The following is a 21,207-nucleotide window of genomic DNA, read 5'->3' as shown; positions in this document are numbered from 1 at the left end:
CCTCACACCAAGAAGGTCGCTGGTTCGAGCCTCGGTTGGGTTAATTGGATTTGATTGGCTACAGAACAAATGTCCAATAACTTGCCTAATTCACTCATTCATTTTCCTTCGGCTTAGTACCGTTATTCATAAGGGGTTGCCACAGCGGATTGAACTGCCAACTTATCCAGCATATGTTCTACACAGCGGCAACCCAGTACTGGAAAACATCCATACACACTCATGCACTATGGCAAATTTAGTTTATTCAGTTCACCTATACCGCATGTCTTTTGACTGTGGGGGATACCGGAGCACCCAGAGGAAACCCACGCGGACACGAGGAGAACATGCAAACTCTTACACAGAAATGCCAAGCCGAGGTGCGAACCAGCGACCTTCTTGCTGTGAGGCAAAACTGAGCCACGTGCCGCCACGTTTAAGACTTTACATTGTACTTTAATTTAAATAATAACTTGCAAAACAACTAGTGAAAAACAGCACATAAGTGAAATTCTGAATATTTTGCTAAATTATTAAAATTTCACAGGAGAAATAATAATTTTACTTTCAAATGTGCACGTGATACGAAAAAATAAAATAACCAGATTACTTGATTAGCTCTATTTAGAAAGTTATTTTATTTTTTTATTTTAGAATAACAGGGTGATTTTACAGGGGTGTGCATCTGCTTAAAATATAATTAACAACTTATTAATAAACAGAACAAATCTTCAAATAAAATAAACAGGCAAAAAATGTTCATGCAAATATGACAGTTTATATGTATAGAAAAAAATCTAATGTAAATGAACACTGTCATCTTCACAGTTTAAAATAAACTCATGTGATATCTACAAACATTACATATTCTTGCTGCCAAATGCTTTAATCTCATTTGGAAAGCTATTATAAACAAGTAAATGATAAAATTCTACTCTATTATTGTTAAATTCACAAACAATCCACAAAGCTGTGGTGCCTGTCAACTGTTTTGTATGTTGACATCATCACACATCCTGCGATTTAAATGCTGGAATGATATATTGTGCACATTGGGACACAGTGAGAATGTATGAGTCCTTGTCAAATCACAGAAAGACAGAGCCATAAATTTCATATATATTTAATAAAAGGCACTCAGAATATCATGAATAAAATATAGTGCTTAAACAATCAAAATATATCATACAGCCATAGCATACATTCATGAGATGCTAAATGCCATAATGACCACATAACACTGGCATTATCACCTTTGTCGGTGGAATAATTGTATAAAATCAAAATAGAGCTCTCAGGATTCACTGAACAATCACCTTCAATATTGCTTCCAGTATTATGCCATACTGACATAAAAATGCATGCATGAGGGAATACTCGCAAGATTTTTCCATTGACGCAATGGAGGGTTTCATTTTTTAAATATTATATTTCTACCTCTAGTCAAAGCATGGTCATTTTATCAAATTCAGAATGTTTTCATGCATCTTTTTTATTAAATGTACATGATAAAAAGCATTTTAGGCTTTATATTGCAGTTATACATTAAATATGTGGAAAATGCAATGTTACCTGCTGGCATAAGGTTCTTTTTCAAGCTTATTGGAAAACTCGCTTCAGCTTCCCTGAAAGTGCTGTATTGCTTTGCTTTAGTCAGTGCTGAAATGCTACAATCAAAATTTGCTTTGGAAACAAATATTTGTTCTCTCTGCGTGTTTTTTTTTATTTTTTATTTAAAACTTTGCTTTTTACAAAACATGCAAATGTGCAATATGTTTAGTGCGAATGAAGCAGGAATTATTCTCCCATAAAATGAATTCCTGCTATAAAGTAATGTTAAAGTGATGGTTCACTCATAAGGTCAAACTTTGTTGATTTTCTCACCCTTTATTTTTTTTAAAGATTTTTAGCTGAGACTGTGGTCCTTGGTCATGGTAATACATTTATAAGTAGTGATCAAAAACCTCAACCCACATAAAAAATACAGGAATTTAAAGTAAATACTATAGTATTTCTGAACTGCGTTATAGTACATTATTTACACCTCTGATAAAGAATGCTATGGCATACCGAAGTATCACTATAGTGAACTGATGAAATGTAACGCATACTGCATTATACTTTAGCTTTTACTACAGTAAACTGTGGTGTATTATATTAAAAAATTTGCATTAGTTGTAGAAAACTACACTATTGAGTCATTAGTTCACATCAGTGGTCCCCAATCTTTTTATCACCACGGACCGGTCAACGCTTGACAATTTTACTGCGAACCAGGGGGTTTGTTTATAGGTTGATAGACTACCATCAACAGTTTTCTTAGAGGATGACAAGCTGACAAAACATTGCTGTCACTTTAATGCATGTTTTATTCACTCATACATATTCTTTTTGGCTTAGTCCCTTTATTAATCTGGGGTTGCCACAGCGGAATGAACCGCCAACTTATTCAGTATATGTTTTTACGCAGCGGATGCCCTTCCAGCTGCAACCCATCTTTGGGAAACAACCACACACACTCATTTACACTCTTACACTACGGACAATTTAGCTCACCCAATTCACCTGTACCGCATGTGGGGGCAACCGGAGCACATGGGGAGAACATGCAAACTCCAAACAGAAATGCCAGCTGACCCAGCCGAGGCTCGAACCAGCGACCTTCTTGCTGTGAGGCGACAGCACTACCTACTGCACCACTGCGTCGCCTACATGTTTTATTTATGGAGAAAATGACAAAGCACTGCAGTGTTTGGGTGCTCTGTGTTTGTCTGGGATAATCAGTCTAATGTGTATATTCCATACAAAGTATAAAGCTAATCGGTCAGTTCTTGTCATGTGACTCTTCACAAGACTTGTCACTTGTTACGCCACTTGCACACACAAGCCACGTATCTCCATTGGAAATAACCAACTTGCGCGAACTCTAGAAAAGACACGATATGTGATCGGCTTCTAAAATTCCACCGGCATTTGCAATCTCCAGCATTTGAGCTTCTTGCACAGACATGCTGGATTCACCTAATTTGTTGATAAATAAGTAGCACATCTACTACTTGGCAGTTCGCGGGTCTTCCCCTTAGTAAAGAAACTTTCCAAAGACGTCTGTTTCTTACTCATTCCGCTGCTTGTGGGTTAAATTTGTGATGTAACTGAGGTGTAAGCAAGAAAATATGGTCATTTTTTTAAAATAAAATGTTTTTCGAAATGAAAGATCGTTCAGACTCGTAATAAATAAAACAGAAATATTAAATTATATGTCAATGTTCCATAGACTGGTACCGTTCTGCAGCCTGGTAGTTAAGGACCACTGGTTTACATTACCAAAGTCCCTTTAAAGCATTTCACTCGGCGGCCATCTTTGAAATGCCTCTTGGGCAGTATGCTCGGCCATTCTGTTTGAACAGGGAAACGTCAAATTCTCCAAATGCCTCCCAAGCTTTAAACAACAACTGTCTGTTTAGTTTAATTTCTAAACGTTATCACATAAAATCTGCAGAAACTGACGTCTGTTCTGAGCCCCTCCCTGGAGAAACGTCAGTCTGTAGCGGTCAATGATTGGCTACTTTACTAGAAGGCGGGGCTTAATTCGCCATATTGACGTTACACTTTTTCCCATTGAAAAATATTCAAGTGACTTATGTTGTATATTCTCGAGCAGTGGTTCTCAAACTGTGGTACATGTAGCACTAGTGCAGGGGTGGCCAACCCTGTTCCTGGAGAGCCACCTTCCTGCAGATTTCCGTTGCAACCTATATCAAACACACCTGCCTGTAATTATCACGTGGTCTTCAGGTCCTAATTAATTGGTTCAGGTGTGTTTGATATGGGTAGCAACTGAAATCTGCAGTAAGGTGGCTCTCCAGGAACAGGGTTGGCCACCCCTGCACTAGTGGTACACAGGCTTCTAGTGGTACGCGGATGAATCAAATATGTCATATGTATATGCTACATATATTTAAATAAATTATCAAAAATCTTTTATATGAATATGATGACATAATGCCTATATTTATGAGGTCCAGGCAACATTTCCAGGTGCTGATAAACCAGGAGTTTTTTTCTTTTTTTACTTTTTTAGGAAGAGTAACCAACCGTTTTTTACTTTTTAAACGCACATTTTAATTTAAATGTTCTTCATAATAGGAACTAATATGCCTTGTTTTTGAAATGTACAGTGCTTTAGCTGCTTTATTACTGCTCATTATGGTGGTAAGTGCAAAGAAAACTTGTTTTCTGAGGTGGTTTTGATGAAAACCGTTTGAGAACCACTGTTCTAGAGTCTTTGATATTACTATAGTTGTTGTGTTATCATAGTAACTATAGAAGCAGCACAATAGATTCATTCAAGTACTTTACCATTTTATGGTTCTAAAACAGCTGTGGTATTTACTACAAACTATAGTATTGTTTATGTGGTAATGGATCATTAGTTATTTTGTTTTGCCTATATATGTGTTGTCTGGCACTTAATGAACAACCAAGCGCCACAGTGTTAGTTAAAAATCTACTGGAATTGTACATTGTGCATGCGTTAAAGGTAAGCAAATTAACAACAATTTGTTACTATCCCTCAAAGTAGTTGAGCTCAGGCATAGTGAAAAATTGTTTAGTGTTATAGATCTTACACTTACTCCAAAGTCAGAAATTGTACTCCTATGAAAGACAATAGTATCTCATAGATGGAAATCCATTATGGACAAAGATAGTGCTCATTTTAAGGATACCATGATAAAACGTTGTGTAATTGTTTTCATGTAGTTATGAATGTTACTAATAAGCTTGTAAAATAACAATTCTTTCTGTTCTCTTTATAATATGAATGTGTTACGTTGCATAAGTCCGCGAGAAAAGCCCTGATGTTGCATGTCTTTTGTTACAGTCTTTAGGCTGGATTAGATGATATATGTGCTGCAGTCTTTTCCATCTTTTTTGCAGCGGCAGATCATTAATTACTGTACAGTACATGCACTGTGCAATCATGCACTCTGCCTTAATGGCATTCAAGTCAGCTTAAATCAGTGTGATACATGAAAATCTATTCCAGAAAAACACTTGTTACCAATTAAAGCTTCTTTTATGTGTGCTCCTTTGACCGACAGGTATTGTTTTGAGTGGCTAACCCATATAAATCCATGCTAAAAGTCTTGTGCGTTTTCCAGCCGTACATATCCATGTGCATAATGACTAAGGCTGATAGTAGGCCAATAAAGCCTTCAGTTAAAGAGTAAGTGCTCTGTATCTTACTGGCTGTCATCAATGTTGTCGTATACATTCGGTCAAACGAGACAAGATAGTGAAACTGTTATACTGGACTAAAATTTGCCAAGCAAAGGCGTGTACAAAAACTCACTCAGCATACAAAGACTTTAAAAAAAAAGGAAGAAGAAAAACTCACCCTAAAGATAGAGCTCTAGTGTCTCGTTCTGTGTGTGTGTTGACCAGAATAGAAACACCAGAAAAAAATGTGGGACGAGCAGCAGGCTGATGCTGCCACAGCACGGTGGGTCATCCAAATATAACATACTTGCATGCGTAGGATACTGTATTTAAATTCCAAACAGACCTGATTATGTATGACAACTACCAGGCCTGTTAGAGGAGACGTTCGGTGACATTGAAAGATGGATAACAGTTTGGCATAAGCTTTTTTTCTCACAAGCAGCAGGGACAAAAGGTGATGTCAGTGCAAAACTCTAAAGGAACGACAACATCAGCAAAAGGTGGTGCTGGGTGGATGCTCAGAGTGCAGATTCATGATTCCTCGGCATTAATTTGAGGGACTCGGCAACACAGGCACTTAATCGCTATTAATTAAATGCTTGTTTTGACCTCAGTCAAACGCCGTTTGCCTCGCAAATGATGACATGAGTCTTTTTTCCTTAAGTGTTCTGTGATTCATATTCCTTTTTTGTCAGTTCAGTGCAGTTCAGTTTGTGTTACCGTAAAGCCTTAAAGGGATGTTCCTTGCAATATTTTTTGCTTCCTTTGAGTAGATAGTGCCTCCAAGGTTTATAGTCATCCATCTATAAGATGTTTTTTTAGCAGCCTTTGGCTAAAACAGCATCCTGTTTGAGGTCTCCTATTGAAACAGCACATTCTGCAAAGGTACTGTTGGTATATGCATAGCATTGGGTATATATGTAGAACTCTAAATTAAGCAGTTGTCAAACCATAAAACGGAGAGTTTCTAAGTGCATTGTTGTACAGTCATTATTGCTAGTCATGCGAAATATACCTTAATCCTCATGGAATGCCATTTTTTCCCGTCTGCCAGTTCCCATTGCTCTTGTCCAGCGAGTAATTGCTTTCATACTTTTCCTCTGAGCTGTTTTTCTGATTTGCGGCAGCCTCAGCAGCGGCATCAATCATGTTTTTTTCTCCTTGCTCCGTTTCCCGATGGTAGAAGTAGTTGAAGTTGGAGACGATCACAGGAACAGGAAGCGCAATGGTCAGCACGCCAGCAATGGCACAGAGGATCCCAACCATCTTACCCCCCAACGTGATGGGGCACATGTCACCATAGCCGACTGTTGTCATCGTGACCACAGCCCACCAGAATCCTTCCGGGATGCTCACAAACTGAGTATCAGGTTCGTCAACCTCAGCAAAGTAAATGGCACTGGAGAAGAGGATGACGCCAATGAAGAGGAAGAAAATAAGCAAACCCAGCTCCCTCATGCTGGCCTTTAGGGTTTGGCCCAGAATCTGGAGGCCCTTGGAATGGCGAGACAGCTTGAAGATCCTGAAGACACGCACTAATCGGATGACACGTAGCGTGGCCAGAGACATGTTCTGGTTGGCGGTGGGGTCCTCTTCCTCTTCCTCTTGAGTGGCCATCAGTTCCGTAATGACGGTTATGAAGTAGGGCATAATGGACACAATGTCTATAACATTCATGATATTGCTGAAAAACTCACTTTTGCTCGGGCACACCACGAAACGTACTCCGAGCTCAAAACAAAACCATATAATACAGACAGTCTCCACCACAAAAAAGGGGTCAGTAAAGGCAGAGATCTTATGGGGACGAGGACGGGACAGCAGCGTGCCATTGGCATCCCGGGTTAAATTGACGAATGCAGGAACAAATTCGCGTTCGTCACGGAATTCTGGGAGCGTCTCCAGGCAGAAGATGCAAATAGATATAGTGATGACAAAAACGGACACTAAGGCCACGGACCTGGCAGCGCTGGAGCTCTCGGGGTACTCAAAGAGCAGCCAAAATTGCCGGTGGAGCTCACTGGTCGGGAGCTGAGGCTCAGGGTCTTTAATGAAACCTTCGTCTTCCCTGAATTGCTCCATCACCTCATGCCCCAGTTGATAAAACACCATCTCATCCGCAAACACATCCAATGGCACGTTCGCTGGCCTCCGAATCTTTCCTCCAGACTGATAGAAGTATAAGATACCATCAAAGCTGGGGCGGTTGCGATCAAAAAAATACTCGTTCCTCATGGGGTCAAAGTAGTCAATCCGTTTCATGGGGTCTCCCAGTAGAGTATCTGGGAACTGATTCAAAGTTTTGAGCGTTGTCTCGTACATCATCCCTGAGACGTTGATGACCACTTTTTGTTCACCCTCCTGGAATTTCTCCTTTTCGGTGAAATAGTCCTCGCAACAATCCTTGGATACTTTTCCCAGCAGAGCCTCGTTGGGACTGCCTTCGCTGCTCATCAGGACCTTCCAGTTGGAGATCAGGCTGTTGCAGCTGGAGGTTCCCTTCTTGCTGAGTGTTGGTGGGGATGCCAGTGAGTGTCTCGGCTGTCTTCCTCTCTGGGGTGAGTGTGTGGGTGAGTTCATGCCACAGGTGCCCTGGTTTCCTTCCGGGGCATCTGAGGTGGGTGAGGTCGGATATCCCGAGTCACTCGGGTCTCCCAAGTTGATCCCGATGTCGTCCAGGTTCTCAAAGTTGACCAGAGGAACCTCCATGGCCTCCCTCCCCTCCCTGGGGCTGAGCTCGGGCTCCTAACCCAGGATGAAATGACAGACAGGCAGCCAAAAGCACAGGTCCAGCCAGCCACCTGCGCACCGCTGGTGTGAGGAGATCAGGGAAGATTCGGGCTGGTTCTGCAGCAGAGAGCCGGATCCCAAGATACTGTCACCTGATCTGCAGATAAAGACAAAGGGAACAAAACAGTTGTGTTACTGCGTGGAGGGTAAGGTTGCACCTTAGCCAGGCAGGAAACAATTAAAGCAATCTAAAGTAATATAAACTCCACAACAAGACAAAGAAAATATTTTATTTTTAAGCTCATCTGCTTCAAGATTAGAATAAAACATTGGCTAACACGATGCCTACAACTGCAGAACATTATAGCTTTGGGTTAAAATAGGGTCTTTATTCTTTTAGATGCCACAACAAAGACGACTTGGGATATAATTATCCTAGTGTGAGGATTCATCATAAAATGTATACGGTATCTATTTGGTTTCTTGTTTAAAGACCCTATTCACAGCTCAGCTCAGGATTTGCTTTAAGTATTTGTGTTTTAATGTAAAATAATTAGTCAGGCGACATGGTGGCACAGTGGGTAGCACTGTTGCCTCACAGCATTAAGGTTGCTGGTTCTAGCTCCGGCTGGGTCAGCTGTCATTTCTATGTGGAGTTTGCATGTTCTCACCATGTTGGTGTGGGTTTCCTTTGGGTGCTCCGGTTTCCCCCACAGTCCAAAGACATACGCTATAGGCAAATTGAATAAACTAAATTGGCCGTGTTGTATGTGTGTGAATGAGAGTGTATGCGTGTTTCCCAGTGCTGGGTTGCAGCTGGAAGGGCATCTGCTGCGTAATAACATATGATGGATAAGTTGGCGGTTCATTTCACTGTAGCAACTCCTGATTAATAAAGGCGCTAAGCCGAAAGGAAAATTAATGAAAATAATACATCTTAAAATAAAAGTATGTGATCACTTTTGAGCAATTAATTGGATAAAATGTCAGTAGGCCGAAACAAAAATGCACTTTATATAAACATGTTTAGATGTTTTATTATACTTATTTATTTGAAATACACTTTCTATTATTTCGAAACCTATTTATATTCCTTATTGAAATTTCTAATTTCTATTATTATTTTGTAAGAAATCTAATTATTTTATTAGATTAATTTAGATTTTTCATTTGTTTATATTTATCCCAATTCATTCATTCATTTATTTTCTTTTCCGCTTAGTCTCTTTTAATCAGGGGTCGCCACAGTGGAATGAATCGCTAACTTATCTAGCAAATGTTTTACGCAGTGGATGCCCTTCCAGCTACAACCCATCACTGGGAAACACCCATACACTTACACCCATACACCCAAAAACACCCTTACACTTAATACACCCATAAACACCCTTAATCCAATACAGTGTTTGATTATTTTAAAAATAATGTTTATCTTTATTACAATAATTTAAAAGTTTTTTTTTTTATGATTACTTTCTAAATATTTCCACACAGCCCTAACACTCCCTTCAGGCCAACTGGAGGTCACAAGACCCCGGTTAAGACTCTAAATTCATTGCTGTTTCACACATGCACAGTATGACATGAGGCATTCAAAATGACAATAAAAGCTGAAGTCTTCTTTATTTCCAGTTTAGTACTAAGTCATTCACGTCTAGCTAATTAAATAAGCCAAACTAATGATTTTTTTTCCACAATGATTAACAAAATAAGAAATCAGTCAGCTCTGCTATTTACTTAAGTACTTTGAAGGAATTAATCCTGTATGAATATATATTACAGCCAGCAGATTGCATTTAGTCTCTCCTTGAAAACTCCTTGAATGTGTCTAAACAAACATAAATAATGCAGTCAAACCGAACACGTTTTCCTGTCCTCTGTCTTCTGCCAAGTGTGCTCGTGAGCTGAGAATTGCACTTTATCATCATTTCTCCCTTATGGCCTCCCGTGTCAACAGACACACTTTAATTCACATCTTCTGTGTTGTAATACAAGTGTTTAAACAGCAGAAGAGCTGTACTTACACTGCCGCGTTGCATATGGAATTAATAAAAGTTAATTAACCCAAAACACTTAGCCAACTAATAATTTCAGCTAACAAAGAATAACAGGCACGAAAAGGGCTTTTTAATTTGGTTCAAATTAATGAAGCTCATATTAAATGTGTTATTTGAGCTGTAAAATTGGCTCAGTCAACATTTTATTACATTGATCCCATTTATGCTGGGACTGCTGTTCTAGGGTAATGAACTTCAGGTTATCTGATGTTGTAACCATGCATTTCCTGCAGGTGGAGTTTCAGGTAAGTGTTACATCACTTCCTTTGTCTCTTTTACTTTTACATATTAACGCATATAACTGTTTAGCCATTGTACATTTTTCAAAACTTCAACACTTTGCACACAAAATGTTAAAAATTAATAATATATTTAATTAAATTGATGTACATAGCACTTTGGTTTGAAAAATATACTCCAATAATCTTAATTTTATTACTCTGCAAAAATATTTAAGTAGTGTGGTATAATGCGTCATTAACACTTTTTTTTAATGACATCACAATTTACTAACTTTTGCAGCCAAATATATAATTCTGAGTATTTGTAATTAACATGCAGGACTTTAACATTTTGCCATTGTAAGTTACCTGAGAAAATTTACTGGCCATAAATATATTTTGCCCACCATGAAACTGAGTGTGGATTGTAATTTGTTAATAATCAGGCACAACTTAGGGAATTATTTTTGAAAAAAAAAAAAAAAATAATAAAATAAATCGTAATATTTTTATTTTTTAATTTGTTATTCTACTTTATATATATTCATTCATTTATTTTCTTTTCAGCTTAGTCCCTTAATTAATCAGGGGTCGCCACAGCAGAATGATCTGCCAACTTATCCAGCATGTTTTGACGCAGGGGATGCCCTTCCAGCTGCAAACCCATCTCTGGGACACATCCACACACACTCATTCACACTCATACACTACGGACAATTTAGCTTACCCAATTCACCTGTACCACATGTCTTTGAACTGTGTGGGTAACCAGAGCACCCGGAGGAAATACACGCGAACGCAGGGAGAACATGCAAACTCCACACAGAAACGCCAACTGACCCAGCCGAGGCTCAAACCAGCGACCTGCTTGCTGTGTGGCGACAGCACTACCTACTGCGCCACTGCGTCGCCCATTTTACATATATGTTATATTTAAATTATAATAATTAATTAGGTGTGACATGGGGGCTTTAACACTGTTGGGTCACAGCAAGAAGTCCGCTGGTTCCAGTCACGGCGGGGTCAGTTGGCGTTGCATGTTTGCATTAAGGGAAATAGTCCATAGTGCATGTGTGTGAATGAGAGTGTATGGGTTTCCCAGTCATGGGTTGCGGCCGGAAGGGCATCCGCTGCATAAAACATGCTGGATAAGTTGGCGGTTCATTCTGCTTAGGTGAACTCTGATTAATAAAGAGACTGAGCCGAAAAGAAAATGAATGAATGAATTTAATATTTTCCTTCGTTTGCAGCAGATGTCCTTTCAGCTGCAACCCATCACCATAAGTTCTCTTTTAAACTTGTACACTAGAGACAGTTTAGCTTACTCAATTTACCTATAGCACATGTCTTTGGACTTGAGGGAGAAAACCAGAGCACCCAGAGGAAACCCATGCAAACATGCAAACTTCACACAGAAATGCCAACTGACCCAGCCGAGGCTCGAACTAGTGACCTTCTTGTTGTAAGGCGACAGCGCTACCCACTGCGCCATCACATCACCCTATTATTAAATTACCTAAATAATATTATTATTTAATTTCAACAATAAAAATGTCAAAATTTAATATATATGGTTGTGTTTTGTCTCTTTAATTTCAAATATTACACCATAGAGCTTCAGTTTTAGCCACAGGGAAGCTTTTTTGTAATGTTTGTTTAATTTATTCATTATTTTCTTTACCAACCTAGATGTTTGACGCATGCTGCATGTACATGCACACTTTTCAAACTCGCAGGACTTGTAGAGACAGATATTGTATGGGTCATTTACAGCAAAACCAAGCTGCTGCAAAACACTGAAAACTCTACAATCAAGAGCTGCTCATGGTGTGCAACAGACTACATATTTATGTATGTATTTATTTAGTGATGGTGAGTAAATTACTTTTTTTTTTCTTTCTTAGCTTGTTTCGGTGAGCTATCCTTTTAAAATTAGAGACTGTGATTTATTACGTAAATTAAATACTGCGATTTATAATGTAAGCTATTTTAGCGGTACATCGTCGTCATTTAGAGCTATTCTGAGAAAAATCAGCTCGCGTGACTTTGTAGACACAGGTTAACACGAGTCTACAACTATAAAAACATGGTTTGACCCAGGCCCGGATTGGCTAATTGGGAGGACCGGGAGAATTCCCGGTGGGCCGATCCGTTTTTTGGCCGCGAGGGCCAGTGTCCCTAGCTCCAGAATCTGTTGCTCTCAGCAGTCACACTTTTTAAATTAATTTATTTATTTACTTGACCGCAGTCTTCTTATTCACCTTTCACTAGTTAACTGTTGTGGTCCAGTGGTTAGCATGTAAAATTACAACACCGCCGACCCGGGTTTGACCTCGTCTGAGTATGTTATTATTTTCCTTTTTATTGTTGAGACATATAATATTGTTTGGGTTGTTGAACATTTGAAGTTCTAAAGCAGCTGTTTTCTCAAAAAAAGACGTGATAGTGTTATTAGAAACTGATTTGGAAATTACCTTATTTTAATATAGTCAGTTGTGAACTGAGGTGGGCCAGTCTAAGCCTTGAAACTCCAGGGCTGAAAAGGAGTCCCACTCCGGCCCTGGTTTGACCAACCGATGAAACGCCATAATTCTGACTTGTTAACGCGAGAACACGTAAACAACAGATCAACACGAGTCCACAACCACAGCAAAGCATATTTTGACTGATAAAGATATTAAACAGACCACTACATGTAGTAATACCTCAGTTAGATAGGTTGATTGATACATGTGCTGAACCTTTTGACTACATGAGTTCGAATCCCATTGAAGACGTAAATTATTATCATTTTTTTAGATTAATTTTGGTTATATACTGTTCTGCTACACAAATATTACAATCAATAATGTTTACAATGACACTGACACCAAGTAATAAGATTATTTATTTGGTATGGGCATGTGACGAATTTGCCAATCTGCAAACGTCAATAGCTTACATCTGGAAAGAGACACCAGTTAACACGGTCACTGGTTAAACAGTAACACCGGCTTAAAATATATTATTTTGTATTGAATAAGAAAAAATATCTCAGTCCCAATCTCAACAACTAGTAAAGAAATAGTAAACAATGACAGAACTTTACAGTTTTAAGTGAACTGTAAATTTAGACTTATATAATATGAGTTATAGTAAAATGCACGTGTTCAATTTCCCCATACGACGCACTGTATTTCAGATCTGACTAAATGAGCTTTTAGGATTCCAGGGCTGTTCATAAGTCAAAGGTGCAGGTCAAAGGTGGAGTCGGGGCCTCTTATCTACAGCGTTCCATTTTCCAGCGAGTTTAATGGAGACGGGTAACCATAACCTGAACAGAGGATTTAAAGAGCTACCCCTGGTACCACTTGACACCATCGAGCCCACAGCCGCCGAAGAGAAAAGCTTCTGGCTCCATGACAGCGTGTGTGGCTGCACTGGAAGGTAACGCACACCTCTCACCTTCGCTCCGCGTTATATTCCATTGACCCTATTAGTATACAGCAGGGCCTATCTTTTCCATTGTTGCATGGGTGGGTTACACGGGCGTTCAGTTTCATCTGGCCACATTTTTACGCCATTAGCAAGATGCATCTTGTTCGTGTGGCAGCAAGTGCATGTCTGTTGTGCTGGCGTTTAGTTTTGTAGGGAAAGTTTTTGAGCAGTGGTTATGGTTGAATTACAACATCATTGCGCTGTATTGTTATATATTCAGATACAGTGCTATGCATAAGTATTTGTATTCATTTCTTAGTGGATAAAGGTAATATATTTTGGTGCATTTAAAAAAAAGAGGATTATTAAACTTATATATTTAGCAAAGGAATATTTTAGTCACCGAACATCTTTATGAATAGAAAGATAATAGATTTAAATGCGAAATATTAGGAAAAATGTTAGAAACTACAAAACTTCAATAAAATTTTATACTTTTTTTGTTTCTTTTGGTCTTTTTAAATGTTTTATTTAATTAATTTTCCTAACATAAATTTAGGTGTGCTGATTTTTGACCGTTATTTTGTTCGATTAGCTCCAGATTTGGCTTCAGTACTGACTAATCTAATGTATATGCACAAATATAATATTGTAAAGCATCCTATAGACAATTTTAATTTTAATTTAATGAGAGATTTGTGAGGGGTGTACTCATATGTTGAGCACTACATAGAGTAGTGTAATATCTGAGATATCGTACAGTATTTGAATACGCTCTAAAACTGCTGTGTTATTTAAACCCAATACTGGGTGTAATGCATACTGAACCAACTGATAGGTTCAATTTTTTTTTTAAATCAAAATAATAGGGCCAAAATTTAAGCTAATGTTTTGGTCAGTCCATTTTTAGCCAAATTGGATTTAAATAACTCGGCATTTTTAGAGTGTTTGGGTTGATTATGGGTCAAAGAACAACTTTTATTTTTGGACAGCAGAATGTTTTTTGTTTAAAATGTTTTTTAATGAACAAAGAAGAAAGACTGTTACAAAAGATGATTTACTTGAAACATTCAATAACATGTAATTCGGTGTAAGAGTAGCAAAAATGCTGTCAGACAAACTTAGACAAAAAAGATAGTTCACCCAAAAATTACAATTCTGTCATCATTTAGTCACCCTTCATTTTTTCTAAACAAGTTTGTGATTCTTTTTTCTGTTCAACACAAAAGAAGATATTTTTAAGAATGTTGGAAACCGGTAACCATTGATTAATCAAAGTTTCATCATTCAGTATTTTATTTGTTTTTCCTACTTTGGATGTCAACGGTTACCGGTTTCTAACATTCTTCAAAATATCTTCTTATATGTTCAATGGAATAATGAAACTCTGGAACCACTTGAGGGTGAGTAAATAGCGAGTAAATGTTCATTTTTGGGTAAACTATGCCTCTTAATGTCATTTAATGACGTATTAAAAATCTTAATACTAATTAATTGTTATTACATTTGCTGCTATTATTCAATGCACTAGGTTCAACACAAAGGAAGATATTTTGAAGAATGTTGGAAACCTGTAACCATTGACTTAAAGGTACACAAGCTGTCACTGGGGTGGTACCTTTTCATAAGGTACAAATTTGTACCTAAAAGGTCCATATTAATACCATATTAGTACCTAAAAAGTACAAAAGTGCTCCTCTTAAATTTTCTAGGTACTAATATATACTTTTGAGGTACCAGTATGGATCATTTAAGTACAAATGTGTACCTTTTGAAAAGGTACCACCTCAGGGACAGCTCGTGTACATTTCTGAGATTGTACTATGGCAATCAATGCTTACTGGTTTCTAACATTCTTTAAAATATCTTCATGTTTAACGGAATAAAGAAACTCTGGAACCACTAGAGGGTGAGTAAATATTCGTTTTTGGGTGAACTATCTCTTTAAATATCATTTGATGACATATTAAAAGACCTAATACTAATTAATTGTCATTATATTTGCTGCTATTATTCAAAGCACTAGGTTTTACATATCATTTCAATTTAAAATCCAATAAATATGTATTATTATTTATTATTTTAGATATTTTATACATACAGAACAGAATAAATACTTTGGTATACTTTTTACATACAAATATTATGTTGAATATGATATTTTAATGAATTGTTTGCAATGGTTGTTGGAAACACTGATGTAGACACTTTACTTGCGTTAAACATGCCTTTTGTTATATAAAATCACTTTTGAAAATATAAACATTGGAGATTTTTATTTAACCTGTGCACATATATTAAAGGGAGAGCACACCCAAAATATAAATATTGTTCCAAACCTATTATGCATTCATTTGAGAAGAAGTGCTTTATATCTGTTTTTCCCAGTCCAATGTCTAAACTCCGGGGTTCCTTATAATATTTTTTTAAAGAAAAACTAAGAAACTAAGAAAAAAAAAACATTTGGAATAAATCAACACACACTTAATTTTTAAATGAACAATTACTTAAATATATGTTTATTTATTTCTTTATTTATTTTTTACCCATTTTGCCTCTTAAATGTGCTCTATTGCCTTTATTTTCCTAGTCTGCTCTTCTCAGAGAGACTTACACAGTTTCACAGTTGTAATATTTTGCACTGCCTTTGTTAACCGTATCCCATGCACTCTGCACCTTTTCTTTATTTATTATTTATTGCACTTCTTTATATTTATTTATTTCCTACATTATTCAACTGTAACAGCAACGACCTTTTGAAAGGAAAGGAAACTAACCTCATTATACCTTTTCAGTGACAATAAGAAGGTTGACATAGATCTGTCAGTCTATCTATACAGTATACAGTAAAAATGCAAAGTATATACACTATACTAAAATATATGACCAATCAAAATTGTGTGAAAATAGTGTGTAATTAATTACAAAATAACTAGTTACTGTAATGAATTTACTTTTCAGCTGAAAGGTAAAGTAAGGGATCACTTTTAATCTGTAGATATTTTATTTACAGTTACTGATTACATACTTGCTTAAATATGGTGCATAAATTTACAGGTGTATATAAATTAATTCAGAGAAGCAGAGTTATATATAGTTGAGGGCTAAATTATTAGTCCTTCTGTGCAATATGTATTCTTTTCCAAATATTTCAAAGTGATATTTAACAGTCTTTCCTATAATATTTTTTTCTTCTGGAAAAAATGTCTTGCTTGTTTTATTTCGGCTGGAATAAAAGCAGTTTTTACTGTTTAAAAATCATTTTAATGTCAATATTATTAGCGCCCTTAAGCAATATTTGTTTTCAATATTATTGCTACAGAACAAACCATCCTTATACAATAACTTGCATAGTTAACCAAACGTGCCTAGTTAACCTAATTAACCTGGTTAAGCCTAGTATCTTAATACTAGTTTCTTGAAATATGACTAGTCAAATAATATTTACTGTCATCATGGCAAAGATAAAATAAATCCGGTTTTGAAATGAGTTATTAAAACTATTGGGTTTAGAAATGTGCAGAAAAAATACTCTTTCACTAAACAGAATAAAGGAAAAATTATAAATGAATCATAATTTAACAGAAGGGTCAATAGTTCTGACTTGATGTTGCAGAATATACCTATTTTTAATCTAAAGAACATTCATCTTTAATCAAAATAACTGCATATGCTAGAGAAAAAAATATTGAGAAATGAGTTCATGACAATATAATATATACCTTTAGAGAAGCAGAGTAACTTACCCATCTCTGATGACAACGCATGCTTTATGTCAGTTATACTGTTAATCATGTTCCTAACTGTTTTTTTTTTGTAAGTTATGCATATACAGTATGTCAGTCTAATGTAAAACAACCGTTAGGGTAATTTGATTCAGTGTAAACATTCAGGCAGTCAGTATTTTTTCTACAGTGTACTGTGTAATCAGCACTTTTTTTCTTCTTTTCAGAGATCCATATTCGAGGTTACAGTTCAGTTATGAAGCGAGGGAAGGTGGAGAAAGGTTACAAGTGACTGAAGCGTCCGTCCTTATCCAGCAATGCTTGGGAAAATGCTGAAGATGTAAAAAATGCACCACGGACAGAGATGACATCTATATCCTTCAGCTGTGTGTGTGTGTGTGTGTGTGTGTGTGTGTGTGTGTGTGTGTGTGTATGCCAGCGTGTGTCTAGAAGATCGATTGCCAATGTGTGAGAAAGTTTCCCTGCAGCATCACAGGTACAAACCCATTGTTTTGTATGGGGCACCTCTGGGGCAGGTCACATGTAACACGTGTATATATACAGTGCTCAGCATAACTGAGTACACCCTATTTTGAATTTATATTTTTATCCATTTCAGTGAATATAGGCAATGTATTTTGGTTCATTTAAACAAAACAGATTTATTAAACAGATATATTTATTAAAATAGTACTATTGACCACAAAACATATTTAGAAATGGAAAGATGATGCAATTAAATTCAAACAAAATATTCCACAAAAAAATTACAACCGTCAAAATTTCCACATTTTTTTCAGTTTTTTTTGCTTCTCTCAATTTTTCCTTTTTTAAAATTTGTATTTAATATTTTTCTATAACATATAAATTTGGGTGAAATAGTTTTTAAGCCAGTATCGTAAGTTATTTTGTTAGATTAGCTCCAGGTTTAGCTTCAGTACTTACTGTATATGCACAAATATAAGATTGTAAAGCATCCTATTAAAAATAGGAGTTTTAAAAGAAAGATTTGTGAGGGGTGTACTTATATATGCTGAGCACTATACATATGCACCATACTTGTATAAAAACATGGTTTTGTATATCCAGTTTGTGATGACTGGCTAATCACAGAAATATTATTACGCTGCCGCTGTTTTTACTTTTAATTTAAAGGGACAGTTCATTCCAAAACATTTATACTTTGCCCCAATCCTTAAAGGCATAGTTCACCCCAAAAAAGAAAGTGCTGTCATTATATATGTTGTAACTATTGACACCTACAGTATAGTAGGAAAAAAAAATTCTAAAGAAGTCAATGTTTACCAGTTTCCAACATTCTTCAAAATATCTTCTTTTGTGTTCAACAGAACAATAAACTCAGGCTGGTTTGCTGAGTAAATGATGACAGAATTTTTGTTTTTTAAGCAGTCAGTTACTTTAAAACAACTGGGTTTTACTCTTTTGTCATAATTTAAAATCAATAAATTTTAGTTTGATCACTTATTCTTTTAAAGTATTTATTTAAATAAGAAAAAAATGGCTACAGAACAAGCCATCGTTATACAATGACTTGCCTAGTTAACCAAAGTAACCTAGTTAAGCCTTTAAATGTCACTTTAAGCTAAATGCTAGTGTTTTGAAAAATCTAGTAAAATATTATGTACTGTCATCAAGAGAAAGATAAAAGAAATCAGTTAATAGAAATGAATAATTCTGATTTCATCTGTATATATTGCAGAATGTACCTATTTTTAAACTACAGAATATTCATCATTTATCAAGACAATTGGGTATAGAAGGAAAAACAAATGCAATGAAAGTCAATGGTTACCAGTTTTCAACATTCTTCAAAATATCTTCTTATGTGTTGAACAGAACAATAAACTCAGACTGGTTTGCTGAGTAAATGATGACAGAATTGTCATTTTTGGCAAACTGTCCCTTTAAAACAACTGGGTTTTACCCTTCTGTCATGATTTAAAATCAGTAAATCTTTGTTTGATCACTTATTCTTTTAAAGTATATATTTAAATAAGAAAAAATATAAGCAATATTTTTGATTGGCTACAGACCAAGCCATCGTTATACAATGACTTGCCTAGTTGACCAAGTTAATCTAGTTAAGCCTTAAAATGTCACTTTAAGCTGAATGCTATTGTCCTGAAAAATCTAGTAAAATATTATGTAGTGTTATCAAGAGAAAGATAAAAAATCTGTTATTAGAAATGAATAATTCTGACTTTATCTGAATATATTGCAGAATATATCTATTTTTAAACTACAAAACATTCATCATTTATCAAGACAATTAGGTATAGTAAAAAAAAAACAAATACTATGAAGGTCAATTGTTACCAGTTTCTAACATTCTTCAAAATATTTTCCTATGTGTTGAACAGAACAATAAACTCAGACTGGTTTGCTGAGTAAATGATGACAGAATTGTAATTTTTGGCAAACTGTCTCTTTAAAACAACTGGGTTTTACCCTTCTGTCAAGATTTATAATCAGTAAATCTTTTTCTGATCACTTATTCTTTTAATGTATATATTTAAATAAGAAAAAATAAATACAATTTTAAAACAACCTTAATATTGCAAACTTTATCATGTAAAACCCAAAAGAAGATATTTTGCAGAATGCGTTTTGCTCAAATTTATTTTCTATTTCCTTACAGCTTCCTTACAGTGAGTAAATGATGACAGAGTTATTATTTTTAAGCAAACTGTCCCTTTAAGATGAACATTTGCATGTTAGACTTGCTGTGCTTAACTAAAACAAATGACTTAATAAAGGCTGTATCCTTTTAAAAAAGATTTCAACTGAAATTGTGTATAAACATAAATAAGTTGAATGTATTTAAATTCACCAATATAAATATTAGTCCAACACATTCAATTAATATCCTTATCCAAATCTCAAATTCAAAGCCAAACCAAAAATTGAACTATTTTTATTCTTATCTTAACTCCTCAGTTATTAAAATATGAAATACAACAAGACCTGACAGCACATGCTACATAAAATAACAAAGCTAGACAGACAAAATAAACAACAGCAACAACATATGCGGTATTTCTAAACTTCTCCAGCAGCTCCATTCACATCCATCATATTTACCCAGCTCCTACTAGCCACCATATTCTTTCAAAAGCTACTTCCAGTGGACAAACCAATACATTTAAGACCAACAAACACACAATCGCTCAAAGTAAAAAAAAAAAAAAAACCCACCAGGGGAGATCTGAGTGCCTGGACGGTCCTTCAGTAAGTGTGTATGATCCGGGATGATCGCCTCTCTATCCTCGCTCCTCGTCTCAGCCTGCATTACAATCAGATTTCTGCACACCCTTGTGTTCTGTTTAAGCTCTCTCTCTTTCAGTAATCTTATGCCTCCTGAGTAACTTGAGACCCACGGCTGCCATCAGGGAGATGCACGCACTCACACACACACACACATACACACACTCACACACACACACCTTACCTTTCGCATCTGGCTTGGCTTTAAACCCTAGAGCAGGTTCTCCTTTCTTTGTGCGTGTCTCTCACTTTCTGTGTGTCTGTTTTTGGGGTGTTGGGGTGTCAGGAGAACCCCACAGCGCTGAGGCTGGAGAAAGCTCTGCGGGACCAACAGCGCTGAGTACAGGACGGCAGGACCTGAGCTCCTGCAGAGTAAGCAAACAGAGCAACATCTCCACGCACACACATAAACACACACTCTCACACTTACTCTCGCTCGCAAATTACAGCGCATAGACATAAGCAGTTACACACACTGTAAAGCTATGTTTGGAGGAGAATACTGCGCTGTTATTACTATTATTAGTGCTGTGTAAAGTCATGCTATTCAGAGAGTTCTTGGAAGAC

The 21,207-nt window shown here is 36.4% G+C and overlaps 1 protein-coding gene and 2 long non-coding RNA genes across 5 annotated transcripts in view; 1 reads left to right on the top strand and 2 right to left on the bottom strand.

The window, feature by feature from the left end:
* LOC147843665 (uncharacterized) overlaps positions 1 to 21,207 on the bottom strand; it is a 628,067-nt gene that overhangs the window by 574,279 nt on the left and 32,581 nt on the right. The window lies entirely within an intron of this gene.
* Positions 1,090 to 7,293, top strand: LOC147843666 (uncharacterized). Of its 3 annotated transcripts, none has more exons than XR_015494246.1 (3): positions 1,090 to 3,199; positions 3,288 to 3,682; positions 3,886 to 7,293. It is a non-coding gene; the product is annotated as an uncharacterized LOC147843666 (long non-coding RNA). The 3 variants fall into 3 exon arrangements; XR_015494247.1 differs by having other exon boundaries at positions 1,094 to 3,199; positions 3,288 to 3,674; positions 3,894 to 5,156; XR_015494248.1 differs by having other exon boundaries at positions 1,094 to 3,199; positions 3,894 to 4,816.
* On the bottom strand, positions 4,062 to 20,961 carry LOC567521 (potassium voltage-gated channel subfamily A member 10). The gene is made up of 2 exons (XM_087258061.1): positions 20,572 to 20,961; positions 4,062 to 8,092 (listed from the first exon to the last, which is right to left on the bottom strand). The coding sequence occupies exon 2, from the start codon at positions 7,912 to 7,914 to the stop codon at positions 6,229 to 6,231; it is 1,686 nt and encodes a 561-aa protein (XP_087114187.1). The 5' UTR covers positions 7,915 to 8,092; positions 20,572 to 20,961; the 3' UTR covers positions 4,062 to 6,228.

The sequence above is a fragment of the Danio rerio genome, chromosome 6 (assembly GCF_052040795.2).
Source record: "Danio rerio strain M-AB ecotype USA chromosome 6, GRCz13ab, whole genome shotgun sequence".
NCBI lineage: Eukaryota > Metazoa > Chordata > Actinopteri > Cypriniformes > Danionidae > Danio > Danio rerio.
Note: the sequence above shows the minus strand (reverse complement) of the source record. Positions and strands in the feature narration are given on the sequence as shown.